This window comes from Lissotriton helveticus, chromosome 2_2 (genome assembly GCF_964261635.1).
Source record: "Lissotriton helveticus chromosome 2_2, aLisHel1.1, whole genome shotgun sequence".
NCBI classification, from domain to species: Eukaryota; Metazoa; Chordata; class Amphibia; order Caudata; family Salamandridae; genus Lissotriton; species Lissotriton helveticus.
In genome coordinates this window covers 487,139,708-487,154,504 of record NC_136060.1, presented here as the reverse complement: position 1 = coordinate 487,154,504, position 14,797 = coordinate 487,139,708, and the positions used below count along the sequence as shown (strand labels likewise).

At 45.5% G+C, this 14,797-nt stretch overlaps 1 protein-coding gene across 4 annotated transcripts in view; it reads right to left on the bottom strand.

The window, feature by feature from the left end:
- Positions 1 to 14,797, bottom strand: part of LOC144821906 (uncharacterized) — a 545,035-nt gene that overhangs the window by 182,027 nt on the left and 348,211 nt on the right. For all 4 annotated transcript variants that reach the window (XM_078679053.1, XM_078679054.1, XM_078679055.1 and 1 more), the window contains one exon: positions 3,914 to 3,987. In XM_078679053.1, the coding sequence (XP_078535179.1) occupies positions 3,914 to 3,987 (74 nt within the window). The remainder of the gene's footprint in view (positions 1 to 3,913; positions 3,988 to 14,797) is intronic.

Sequence of the window (14,797 nt, the reverse complement as noted above, 5' to 3'; positions counted from 1 at the left end):
GATGGTGGCCCTCACTTCCTTCTGATGGACTTTGATTCGGCATTTTGGTAGACGTCGCTTCCTCCGCCACGTTTGGTCGATCGCGAACACGTAGTGGACCAGATAATCCCTTGTGTCGTCGTCCATGTCTTCGCTGCCTCGCTCCTCCACTACAGCTTGCGCAGCTTCCTTCTTTGACTTCGTCGACCGGCACACTGCCGCATAGTGATTCATCCAACCACAGGCGCTACACCTCTTTCCTTTTGCCGGGCAGTCCTGCATGCGGTGGGGCGGTCCCCCACAGTACCCACACTCTTTACGCTTGTCCGGCTGTTTCCTGTTAGCATATTGGCGTGCTTTTGGCCTGACGACGTTTGCTTTCTCCGCCATGTTGACTTGCTTCGTTTTGATGGGACGGTGGAGGGCTGCTTCCATATGAGAGGCTGTGGCCTGCGATATCTCCTTGGAGCGCCCCAGCTTGAGGATGTCAGCTAGCGGCTTGCCGTCTTCCTGGAGGATGGTGACCATCAGTTTGGAGGAATAACATCCTTGAATTATCTGTCTTCGAATTTCCTCCTGTTCATCACGGAATCCACACGTGCTGGCCAATTCCTTCAGTCTCCCGTGGAACACGTCCAATGACTCCTCTGCTTCTTGCTTAGCCTGGCGGAAAATAAACCTCTCATAGTCTTTACTTGCCATGGGTTCAAAATGCACGTTTAAGGCGGTGAGGAGGGTATGGAACGTCTTTGGCGTGGTTTCCACTACCGTTTTGTATATACGGTAGATATCCTTTCCTCCTAGGTGAAGAGGTAGTGCTCTGCGCTTTTCTCGAGCCGTGCCTGCTCCCTCGAAGTAGATTTGTAGATGGTCAACCCAGTCCCTCCATCGTGGAGAGAGGGACGACGGAGCTCCGTCGACGACAAACGGCTCTATGGCGGGAATCAGTGCCCTTTTGGCCCGTGCGTGGCGCGCTCCGCGACACGTGTGCTGCTCACCCACCTCACGGGCGTGTTGGCGGGCGTCTGGCCGGGGTCGGTGGTGACTATGTCGGGTGGGGCTCGAGTGGACGGTCCTCCCTCCCTTCTCTGCAGATGGTCGCCTGCGTGGTGTACAGCCCTGGCCTCAATGAAGGGTCCACGTGGCACTCCCCGGTAGGCTGACTGCAAGCCAAGGTATGGCGATGGCGTGTCCCTCGTGGCTGTAGCAGTGCAATGCCCACAGAGGCAGGCTGAAGTGGGGCTGCACAGGCCCTCTGGCAGCAGCAGGCAGCACCAATGATCCAGCAGTGGGTTCACACGAGGCCCTCGTGGTCTCACTGGGCCTGAACACTATGGCCCATGAAGCAGGCTCACCAAAGTCTCAGGGGGGGGCACCCAGCACAGCATGGGGTCGATAAGCCCCTCGTCGCCAATGTGGTGTTCTTGTTAGCGCTGGCGCTATTTATGGCGGCGCTGGAGCAGCAAAGAACACAGTGAGCCGGCTTTAGTTTCACTCGCGGCTCCGGACTGTCTCCGCGGCCACGCCCCTTTATTTTTATAGCGCGCGCGTGACGACACGCGCTCGTACTAACGTGTCCTAGCAGGCGCGGGTAGGCTAGAGCGCTACCCTGCGCCGCAGGGCACTACAAGCGAGACAGCGGAGAGGATGGCACCCCTGAGCCCCCTGCATGTGAGCAGACAGACAGGGGGGCCACAATCTCTCTCTCTCGGTACACCTGTGAGCATGCTGATGCTGTGGAGTGAGCGTCTGACTGCCCCAGCATCACACAAGACCCCGAGCACTCGGTTGGTGCCCTTCAATACCTTCGGGCCGAGTTAGCGCTATTAAACGGCTCAGCATTCAGTGGGACATCACTGCGCATCAGGATATTAATGGGGCTAAAGTCAGACAAATAAAGGTGCTACTGCCGCCACTGGGCCAAAACTGCCTGCTGGTCCGGACCTGTTAAATGGCCTTAAGTACAACACTCACTCACTTACAGAGGCATGTTCCGCTTGATGTACACGATAATTAGACATTGAGGGGGCATGCATGTTAACTCGTAATTCCCAATCAGACTGACTCGAGCCAGGCGGGCAACTAGAGCCAAATTTCGGAGGGGGGGCTGAAAAATATTTCGGAGTGGGCTAATACTTCCAACCATAGACAGAGTGGCTGCAAGAAGGCGTGAAAACACAACAAACGCCCCATTTATAAGTAAATGGTCTTGTAAAGACCTGTTAAGTACGCTGGTGCGGCTGCAGTCAGATGGTCGCCAGCCTGCGAAGCCGTCTCAGCCCAGGGCTGACACACACACTAGGGGGGGGGGGGGGGGGAGGGGGCTGAAGCCCCGTGAGCCCAATGGGTGTTGCGCGCCTGACTCCAGCCCACCCTTCACTGATAACGCAGAGTATTGTAGAATTTAACAAGCAGAAGTCGACTCGAGTGTTCTCTTTATGTTCTGCTGCAGTGCTGCACTGACTTTACTTGCGTGGCTGAATTATTTGTGTGCAGGCTACATGCAGAGCTGTTGTACGTAATTGTATGCAGGCTGTATGACTTGCGGCTCCTAAAAGTATATTACAGTTGGAAGACAAAAAGAAACAGTGCGTGATACTTTTCACTTACTTTATCAGTTGCGAGCGAGCACCATTGATGGTGCGGGTCAGCTGCGACGATAGCCCTAGACACATATAGTCCCAGGCAGGGCCACGGCCGCAGTCCAGATCGAACACACCTCTCCGACCAACGTGCATAGCATTGGCAGAACTGGCTGCACTCGACTCGCTGCAGGCTGCACCTGCCCAGGCAGTCATGCTGATGCACCACCACGGCCAAATCAAAACGACCCCCCCCCCCACCCCAGAGCTGCTGTGGCAGGCCCAGTGTGCTGGCTGTACAACAACTGAAACTATGCCGCGCAGCCGTGCCCGCCCACGACGTCTATGGTGATTGGCCAAATTAAATCATGGGGGCTCACGTCGTCAAAAAATGCGCTGTATCACGTAAAACATTGTAGCTAGCCGGGAGCTGAGCGACCCTTCTCAAGCCTGTCAGCCAAGTTAAGAGCTGTGCAGTCAGTGGGGCTTATAGTATCTGGCTGGAATGGATACAGTGTAGTGGTCAGCCTGTGATGTAATATACTTTACACCCACCCACCACAGGCGTCACCAGTCAGGTGACCCTGTTAATAAGAAGGGGCCGTGGGCAGGTGCCCTGGGCCAGTTCCTACTCCCATACTATGGTGTCCGTGTGATTACTTGGTCAGTATGTGGGCATATTGCCTAAGACACTGCAGAGCTCACTCTGGATCTTTCGGGCTGCTATGGTAGTGTGCCGAGGGGCCCCCTGGAGCTTGGGGCCCTCCCGCACTGCGGGGGCTGTGGGGGCCTTTGTTACCCCCCTCGAAGCTGCCTTCTGAAAAGAACCCCGGCACTTATGTTTTTACAAATTAACCACTGGAAGATTCAAACACCCGTAGGTTTTAATGCAAAGCACAATCAACTCAGATCGGCAAACCTGGGTTTGTGTAAAAAATAATAATAATAACACCTACTAGAAAGAGATGCTAATATGGGGACATATGTTCATTTCTCAATGTAAACCCATTGCGTGCGTGATGAAGTTTACTGCGCGCACCCAATGCATTCAATCCTTCTGAGTCTGCCTCGGCATATGAATACGAGCTGGAAGGGTATGCTGGAAGGGTTTGCTTTCAGTACAAATCCAACGCCACCAGGATGCGGGGCTGTGCGTTGCGTAAGGCAGGCGAAGTGCAGAGGATCACAGCAGACGTAGGCTAGTCGTAGTACTTATAGCTCTGTGCTGCGTTTTGTGCTTTGCACTTTTAAATGAGACACATGAACCCGCTAAGAAAAGAGAGACCATGTACTGGACCCCTTTCGGTTGCCTAAGTGCTGTACACTGAAAGAAGAGACAGACATTGATTTACCTTTATAATTCCACCAGGGTTCTCTGGGCTCATGAATTATCTTTTCTGGTTCCCGAAACTTCACACTTTCACATCTGGAACAGAAGATTATACGTTTTACTAATTACTAGACACACAAAAATCACAGCTCCCAGAACATCACTGATGAACAGGACACAACCCATCTTACGAACTGCACAGACCTCAGGATCACAGAGGGAGTATAGAGTCCCTGACACACAAGCACTTCTCACAGAGAGTATTTTGCACAGATATGACATACTCAAATATGTATGTATCCAGGTGGACTTTAACTATATACTCTTCCATATTATTTCTTGGTCGAATGTCCATAATTGTAATCTTAAAATTGTCAAACACCTATGCAAATTTAGAAATGACATGTATCATTCCTCTGCTGATAAAGGGCAAGCACACAATTCCAAATAAATTTGAATTGAGCTTCAACTTGTTCTTTTTATTAAAAAAACTTTTTTTAGTTACAATAATGTTAATTAATGCGTAGCCTCGGGAAAATATTAATTACATTTAAATATATGCACCTTCCTATGTAAAGTCGATATTTTGGTTTGTTGGATTTGTGGTTGACACTTTGGTACTTCATATTATATGTATATACAGACAATATTTTGGACCTCAGTGTATTTTCTGTGATATTTTTGTATCGAATATTTGGGCTGTCGATATGATGTCATACAACCCGCCAATAGTAATTCTAGATACAGCTCATCTTTAGCAAGGAGCGGTGGTGCACTTAGGGTAAAAGGCATAGTATATGGTTCTTGAAGGAGATGAGAAATTTGAAATGACTAAACGCTGTCGTAAGTCAGTCAGACTAAAATTGTGCGCTCTAATAGAAATTAATCTTTGGACTCAAGTGTCACACTAGTGAATATAAGAAGAGTTTAAAAGACCAGTACACCCTCTTGCACACACTCAAGTGGTGTTCCTACTATATAAACTGCAGCTGCCCTTTGAAGACATTTAAAACTAAATAGCCAATTGCGATGCATTCTCCTGACGCATGACGTAGGTCCATGGTGCCACCGCAGCACGGGGAGCGGAGGTCACCCCTGAAGGGACCGCCGTCAGCCCAAAACCTATGAGTATCTGAGATATATGGGTAAGTCAGGGGCCCATTCATTATTTTACTTTACACCACTGATGGCTGCACTCTTTAACCTCCGCTATGGAATCAAGAGTATCTCTTCTCATACCTGGACACCTGTGATAGCTGCAGTTTCAGATTTGGGGTCCTCTAAAGCCCAAGAATGTAATCAATTATAGGCAGGGGTAGATGGCATTGCAATAAGTAATCAATCACAACAATAGATGTAACAGAGGGAAAAAAACTAAAGCAACCTGAAGGAACTTTACTTGGATGCAGCTGCTTGTGACAGGGACCCAGACTGCACTCAACAGCACTCTAAAAGTGTTAATTAGCCCCAAAACTGTGGGACCTGATCATGAAATATTGGGAAAGATTTGCTGAATTCTATGTCAGGACCGGAGGCTCAGATTATGCTTACTTCTCTCTTCAGTTCATTCTTATTAAATTTCACAGCAGCCATTTAGACCAACTTGAAGAAAAAACATCAACTGCCATGAACCATAGGGAAGTAATGGACGCCATCCGCATAAAAAGCCCGAAAGCGGTCCCGCGGCCTGCCTGGGGATCTGGAAATCAAAACCACGTAATGCCCCAAATCAATACAGTTAACAACTTACCTTTCACGATGCTAGGCAAATTTCGATTCAGCCTTTTAGCTTGGAAGTATTCAGCTGAAAACAGCTTGTATGAATCCAATATGCTCCTGAAATGGACCACTCTGGACCTTAAATCTCCTTTCGGGTATGAAGTGGCAAAGGATTTGTTAGAATTTGGGTCTCTGGTTGGCACAGGTAGGTACTTGTGACAAGCAGGGACCCTCTCCTCTAGTCAGGGCAAGGGAATTACTCTCCCAAAATAACCCATGCTCACCCTCTAGGCGGCTTCGCGCGAGCAGTCAAGGTTTATTTCAGAGACTATGTAAGTTAAGCAGTTGTGACCACATACAGTAACCCAGTGACAACACTACAAGTGGACACCACATAGGTTTTATATAAAAAATAAGTGTACTTTATATAGAGTTATCACAAGACTAATAAACGACAAAAAGAATCCACAGTACTATTAAGTTGCAAGAGTTCAGGTTAAAAAAGCTTATTTCAGTGTCCTGTGCGAGTCGGTCGCCTTGTCCGGCTACAGCGTTGCTGAAAAGAACGCAGAGTCTAACAAATCCAACGGAACGCGGCGGTCCGGGCCCACTCAAATGTCGACAGACTCAGTCACAGTACCTTTTCCTTGAGGCGGCCGGCACGGATGTGCGAGCCGGTTCCGGGGTTCGTCGTGGTGTAGAAAAAGAAAGCGCTGCAGGTCACGGTGTCCTTCCAGTCGCAGTGCAGGCTACGACTCATTGACTGCGTCGAGACGGAGTCGGTGAGCTCAGAGCTTGCGTTGTTCGAGGTGGACGTTGCTCGTTGCGGTGCTTCCAGCTTTACGGTGCGGCACCAGAGCCGGAGTTTGGGAGCTGGCGTCGGTCAGTCCGGATAGCAGTGCGAGTCGAGCGGTGCGTCTCGAAGCGTGCGAGGCAGTGCCCAACTCTGGTGCGATCACAGGAATCGAAGTCAGCAGCAGTGACCACGTCGGTCAGACCAGTACGAGTCGGTGTAGCGAGGCGTCGCACGTTGCGGTGTCCTTAACGTTGCGGTGCAGGCTACGGCTCGTTGATGGCATCAGTGAGTGCAGAGCTTGCGTTGTTCGAGGCTGACGTTACTCAATGCGGTGCCTACAGGACACCAGGCCGGTGGTGAGAGTCGGTCACCACTCCCTGCCTCTGTAGCCACTGGAACAGCAGCAATTCAGAAAGGCTGGTGAAGTCCACTGGTCCTGGGACTTCGGTCAGGGGGCAAGCTCTCTTCCAAGCCCTTGGAGATCTTTGCACAAGTTGAAAATAAAGGTAACGTCCACAAAGTCCTTTCTCCTCTCTTTGGCAGTCAGGCAACGACTGCAGGCCAATCCCCAAGCAGCACTTCAGCTTGGGAATAGTCTCTCCTCAGTTTCTTCAGGTGCCTTCTCCTCAGCAGAGGTATTGTGTTGTCAGTTCCAGAAGTGATCTAATTTCATGGGAGCAGGGTCCCAATACTTATACCCCAAAATCCTTTGTTCTCTGAGGGGAGAGGGGCCTGGGCCTAGTCCAAACCAGTTCCTGAGCACTCTGTTTACCAGACTGCTCCTTTCCTTTCACCATGCAGGGCAGGAACATCAGACGCCCTACAGGAGGTGGAGCCAGCATTGTGGAAGGCAAGTACAGTCCTGGGGCACTCTGTTGGCAGTCTTCCTTCTCTTCTTTCAGTGTGCAGGGCAGAGACAGCAGACACACCACAGGGGGTGGAGCCGGCATTGTAGAGGAAAGGCCCAGCCCTATTCATGTCCCAGGTGCAACTCCTCCCTCCCATCTAGATGCTGATCTCTCTATTCACCACCGGGCGGCCCCAGTCTGTCTCCTGGAATCCCCTAGCCCTGTCACTAGCAAAACCAGACAAAGGAATACACAACCTAGCAGAGGAGACCAAACAGATTGAATCCAATATAAACTCCAGCTTACGAGACTGGCACGAGTCGGGTTTACTGTCTGACAGGGAGTACAAATTTTTACAAGCACACGATTCCAGTTACCCTTGTATCTATATTCTTCCAAAGATACATAAAGGGGGGAGGGCTTCCCACCAGGACGACCCATTATATCTGGGAATGGGGGACCAACTGAACATCTTTCCCAATATGTGGATGGGTACCTTTAGCCCTTTGTAAAAAAACTACCATCTTATTTAAAGGATGGTAAGGACGTCCTCTGCAAACTAGATGACTTCATTTGGGACAGTCCTGATTTACTTTTTGTAACGCTTGATGTGGAAAGTTTGTACACATGTATTAAGAGCAACTGTGGCATGGATGCTCTTAAACATTTCTTGTATAAACGCAATGCTAGTAATTTGGAGCATACACTAATGATAATGGAGATGACACGGATGATCCTTGACATGAATGCCTTTTTACACAATGATAACTGGTTCCTGCAGAGACAGGGCACAGCCATGGGATCCAGGTTTGCTCCGTCTTATGCAAATCTATTTATGGGTTTGTATGAGGCGGAGCATGCCTGGGGACCTGGCGCTCAGAGATGGAGTGACAACATCATATTCTATGGTAGATACATAGGTTATGTTTTACTGATTTGGAATGAAGGGGTTGAAGAACTATTGGGCTATCATGAGTTTCTGAATAATAACAGGTTCAATGTTAAAATGACTTTGAACTACTCGAGCAAATCCATTGAATTCTTGGATTTGAAACTGTATGTATCAGAGAACAAAATACAGAGTGATATCTTCAAAAAGACAACTGGCTGTAACAGCATTTTACATGCCGACAGTGCCCATCCTAAAGGCACTATCAATGCGATACCATATGGGGAAATGATAAGGGCCCGCCGCAATTGCAGTGAGGAAAATAATTTCCAAAAACACATCAAAACACTAAAACGTGACTTTAGGGAAAGAGGATACACTAAAAGCTCTTTGGAGAAGGCAGAGTCACGGGCATTATCGATAGATCGTGATATCACATTGAGAACCAATGTAAAAAAACGAGACAATGATAACAAAAGGGATGAAGTACTATTTATAACAGAGTACAATATGTACAGCGACCACCTCTACAATATTCTACGAAAAAATTGGCATATGTTGGCATCTGGACAGATGCCATGCGGTACGATCTCTGCAAAACCAAAAGTAGTATATAGGAGGGGAGTGAATCTGCAAAAAATTCTCTGTCCCAGCTATATTAGAGAAGAGAGGAATGACAAAACTGTTGCATCTTGGTTGCCCAAAAAAACGTCTGGTTTTTTTTGTTTGTGGAACCTGTGTAACGAGTAAATTTGGACTGAATAGAAAAAACAAGTTTAAATATAACACAAATAGAGAATACACAATTCGAACATTTATTAATTGTAATACTACGCACACTGTATATATACTGGGCTGCACCTGTAACAAAATATACATAGGCAGTAGTATTAGATGTTTGAAAACCAGAATACAGGAACATATTGGAGCAATCAGAAACAACAATGTTAAATATCCTGTGGCAGTACATATACATGAACAACACCCCTCCGAAAAAGATGTGTGGTTCCATGCCGTTGAACATATACAGGCTCCCTTGAGAGGTGGGGATAGAGAATCAGCACTGAGGAAGGCGGAAGCAGGCTGGATTTGTCGCCTCAGGACAACTGTTGAGGGTTTAAATACGAATACTGAATTACATCATTTATTATAGAAATATGGAAAGACTGTTGAAATGTCTAAGACTGTATATCCTCTGGTTTCCAAACTAGATTGGAGCTATTATTATCCCCTTCTCTGTTTCCAGGTCATTCCCATCTCCTAATCTATCACTTATGGGGTTATGGGCAACCAATTTACTAAAGGTCCTATATCCTGGGGAAGTGCCTCAAGGTATAATTAGGACTAACTAAACCTGCTCAGGTATGAGTATTTCAAAATATGAATGTAAACACTGGTAGAGTAAATAGTGGAAATTTAAAAGCTCTAATTGATGTCCTTTCGTGATGAACATGTACAAACTTTACAAATTACTGCATTTTGCAATAATGTTTTGACCAAGAAATTCATTCCTCGCATATTAGATCCATTTATGATAGAAAATTACCATTATTATATATTTTTTTCGTTCTTTTTTACATTAGGGGATTTTGTATGTACTGATTAGAAGAGATATATTATGTATATAATTACGCTATGAATAGATTAAAAATCCTTGCTAAAATAAGTGAGAATTAACACATAATCATAACTGTGTGTCTTAGAACTACGTAAGTCACCGTTTTAGAATGGCACCCTCAAATGCAAGCGTTTTTACTGAGATGCTTAAAAGCGAGATGCATCTTGATTAATACGTGTAATACTTTCAAACCCAAAACAAAGAATATGTAAACAAGTAGCGCATTTATATAAACTACTTGTTTATAATAAGCGAGAATTAAAAATAAATCGCTTTAATTAGCCACCGTTTAAAATAACTCCCCCAAATAGGAGTGGTCTTGTAAAGCAACCAAAAATGAGACGTATGAATAACAAAATGTTTGACAAATATTACCAAAAATTTAAGAACAAGCAGTGCTTTTGCCTAATATACCTAGTCGAAATGAGTAAGAATCACTATAAGAATGGCTACATTGGTTACCTTTCCAAAATGGCACCCACTTTTGCGAGTTGTTTCACTGAGACGATTTAAACACGGTGCTCAATGAACATTATGTGCGATATATTCTTAAAAGAATAAATGTATAAATATTGCATTTTCTGGAATATACTCGGTAGAAACGAGCGAGAATTACTGAAACTGCCCGTATCAAAAGACGATATATCTGTCATAACGAAAACTATCGGATTCCTGATCCAAAATGGCGGGAGTAAAAGAGTAGTAACCTTAGAAGACGGACATCAATAAGAAGTACGAAGATTTCTCTAAATTTTATGATGTGTTTACTGTACACACCAGAAATACTTTTTCTATCTATTAGGAATATTAGAATTCTTTGGCTTGGGTATATTATTGTCATGAAATATACACGACAAAAGTTGAACTATGGGTTGGGTCCATAACAACTTAGACATTTCAAAATGGTGCTGATAAAATAGGACTAAATAATGCCAATGATCGAACTTAAACGATCCAGGTGATTCACATCTTACCAATTAGGGGGCTATAAAAACGGTGGTCATGTTCATTTCGATCTCTCGACCATGGAAGATGCCATGCTATGGAGCCGGCTCTGACTTTTCTGATAAAGTAAGTGACTATAAGGCTATAGGATACATCGTTTTGTTAAACGACTTCAAAGTAGTTGGGGTATAATTTTTTTTAAAAAGACTGGGAAAGAGTGCACCTTTTTGGTAAACCGTTTAAACTATGTAAACGTTAGTCTATCTCTGATTCACATCTAGTCTAACTCTGATAAAGTGACAGCCAATTCATGCCTTGAATAGAAATTCGGGGCTTCCAAGATGGCGCTACTAAAATACTATTGAGTACAAAAACGGTAGTTGGCTTATGTAGCCAATAGGAATTTGGGGCTACTAGAGTTGGTGCCATGAACTCTATCATGATCAAAATATTGGGAGATTAAGATAGAGCTTTAAAATAAATGTTTTACTTATATTGAATTTAGTGTACATATTAGAGGGAATAATGACCATTACTAAGGGAGCTAGCCCTCTCCCTAAGAAATAGTGGACAGGATCAATATAATAAGAATTTGCCAATGCAAGTAGCTCTATAAGAAAAGTACTTGTATGTTCAGATACCAATACACTTTATTATATGTTTTTTAACCTAGGATTGACTATTTTGTCATTGAAGCACTGCTGTCACAACCTCTCTGAATATAAATAAAAATAAAGAAATTCGAAAGGTATGCACTACACGTTTTTAATATGGATATTGCTGTAAAATACTAGATGGGGACTATCTGGTTAAATAAATGTACTCCTATCCCAATATATTAGGCACTCTTGAGTTCAAGCTGGATGCCACTGTGGAGTGACTTAAGACATTTTGCCAAATTAATTAAAACCATTATTTTTTCCGGTAAGAAATGCTAACTCTCTGCGTAAATGATCATGAATAGGGACATGTTATAATGTGTAAAACTTTGCTAGCCCACCAGATTTTAAATAAGTATACTTGTATATAAAGAAAGAGCTCTTGATACACTTATTCAACTTACATGTCATGACTTATACACTGTGAAGAAAATGATAAATATAAACAGTGGAGTTCTATAGGAATGTTGTTTTTGTTAATGATACAACACTGCATTGTGCAATGTACAACGTTAAGCTAAAGATGTGCTTCAATACACGTATTTATGCATAGAATTGATTGTATTTGTAAATAGTGTACATTTATGTATAGTATTTGTAATATATTTGTATATGTTATTTGTAGCCCTGAAGAAGTTCATGAAGGACGAAACGCGTTGGCTACAGTTTTTTAATTGAAGAAATAAAGAACGAACTACAATCGAACTCCACTGAACTGCTGCTTCCATCATTTTGAATATTGTTATTGTTATTTTTGTTGAAATATTGGAATGTATTAGTGTGCTGGGCTGTTGTGTATTATGGAGTTGTAAGCAAGGCATCTGTCTTGGGAGATTTAGGAGCTTGTGAATCTCCGGTCCGTGGCACCTACAAAATCTGTTCACTATACAGTACTTAGGATAGGTGCAATTGTGCTTGACCCCATTCCCCGTTCTCTCTTTTCAATTGGCCAGGACACTGATTACAGTTGCCCCTTCCTCTAGGTCAGACAACACCTGAACCTGGCTCTCCAAACTTGGGTCTAAACCCTCAGGCTGCATCGGGGTGAAAGGCGAGGACTGTAATAATTTCCAGGCAGGTTCCGCAGGAGCGTCAGGAATCCGAAGAATATTCCACAGCCTTCCCCTACGGCCTTCCGACTCTATCAAACACTAGAGTATCGAGAGGCTCGCCAGGGGAAAACAGGGAGACAAAACAAGGAAAGGTTGGGGGAGAAATAAAGAGCTTGACTGTAGTCTTCGGAGTGGATGCGTAGCAACTCAGAATGGACTCCTGGTAACAGTGGGGCTGTAAAGAAAGATACGATCTATCTAAATAAAGATACAATACACATATATACCTTGTCTATATTATGTATATGACCACTACATACCACATTTGTTTTGTCTATGTCGTAGAACGGATATGCGGGATTTGTAGGAGTTCGTCTTGAGCTGTTACAAGTGTGACAAACAAAGAATAGTAACCACTCTCTTATACCTTGAACATATGAGTGTCAATGTCCTAAAGTATAAAACTCTCACTCTGTATAATGTAGAAGACTTCTGGAAACATCCACTATTCTGACGAATATGACAATGACCTGATGCCAACACCGCTGCATTGCATGGAATTCTATAAATACATAACATACATTTAGGTTTCTGTTAGTGTTATATCATTAGCCAACATATGTATGCAGCGCACAGCGCTGTTACCGTGATTCTAAGTCGTGAAGATTGAGTTCTGCACCCCACTCGGGTCCACGCAAGAATCCCCGAACACAATGAAGCTGGCCAAGGAATGAGTAGAACTGATGATGGGGCCAACAGGTATACAGCCAAGAACAATGAAGGGAGAAAATTAAGTGCTCAGCCAGATGGCGGAGAACAAGCCCGGCCGCCGGGCGGAGCACCAATGTAAAGGAAATGCAACTGAACAGAAAGGAACCTAACTAACTAAATGGCCAAAGTGATGCCCAGCCGGGCGGCGGAGACCAAGCCCGGCCGCCGGGCGAAGCGACTCAAGTGAGGGGGAAAATGTGCAGAAACGCCCAGCCGGACGGCGGAGACCAAGCCCGGCCGCCGGGATGAGCCACAAGAAGGAACGGGAACTGAAGCTGAGCCCAGCCGGATGGCTGGGAAGAACCCGGCCGCCGGGCGGAACTCCAGACTAAGGGTAGTCCACGTTACGGAACAACCAGTAACGGAACAGAAGCGGACGTCAGGACTAAAGACGCCCGCTACTCACAAGAACTCAGTGGGGGAGAAGGGAAGCCGAAGCTCGCACACAAGCGCGAAGGTCGGAGAAACTCCCGCACAACAATACGAGCCGGAAGAACTAATCAGGAAGTCAGGCAACCAGGAACAGGACGGAACACCAAAGCAACGGAGCTAGACGCAAGAACGTAAAGCTCCAAGGGCTCTAGTGACTTAAATAGTGGCTCCAAGGGCTCTAGTGACTTAAATAGTGGTCTCAATTAAAGGGACAGTGTGTAGGGAAACTCGGGGCATGACAGCACACTCCCCCCACAACGTCCCTCTCCGGGTTTGGGTTTGTCAGGATGTTTCTGATGATAGACACGTAATAGTCGAGGTGCATGAATGTTTGACGCAGGCTCCCATGTACGCTCTTCTACTCCATATCCCTTCCAATGGATCAAGTACTGGAGGTTCTTCCCTACTCTACGGGAATCCAGTATTGCCTCAACCTCATACTCTTCTGAATCTTGGAGAGTCAAAGGAGCAGGTTTCTGGGGCAATCTAGTACCCGGTTCAACCGGCTTCAACAGCGAAACATGGAACACAGGGTGAATCTTAAACGAAGGGGAAAGTTCCAGTTTCATGGCCACAGGATTGATCATCTTCACCACCTTATAGGGGCCTATGTATTTGGGGTTGAACTTGCGTGGACCCCCCCAGAGCTATGTATTTCGTGGAGAGCCAAACCTCATCTCCTGGTGTGTAAATAGGTTCTAACCTCCTGTGTAAATTCGCCCCTTCTGTGTATCTCACCTTTGCCATCTCGAGACTGTCTAATGCATTCTTATGTACTTGTTGTAGTCTCTCTACTCTGTCGGTGGCGGCAGGAGTTGAACAATCAGTAGGGTTTCCTGAAGGCAACAACTTAGGGTGATAACCATAAGAACAGAAAAATGGGGTAGTATTGATAGATGAGTGTGGACTGTTATTGTATGAGATCTCAGCTAGCCATACAAGCTCATCCCAGTCCGTCAGGGATTGCAAATCTTGATTACGTATGTATTGTTCAAAACACTGGTTAACCCTCTCCATCTGTCCATCTGTCTGTGGGTTGTGGCTAGAGGACAATCGGACCTCGATCTGGAGCAAAGAACATAAACACTTCCAGAATCGTGACACAAATTGGGCACCTTTATCAGAAACCAGGACGGAAGGGAAACCATGGAGTCGGACTATCTGTTGCATGAATACG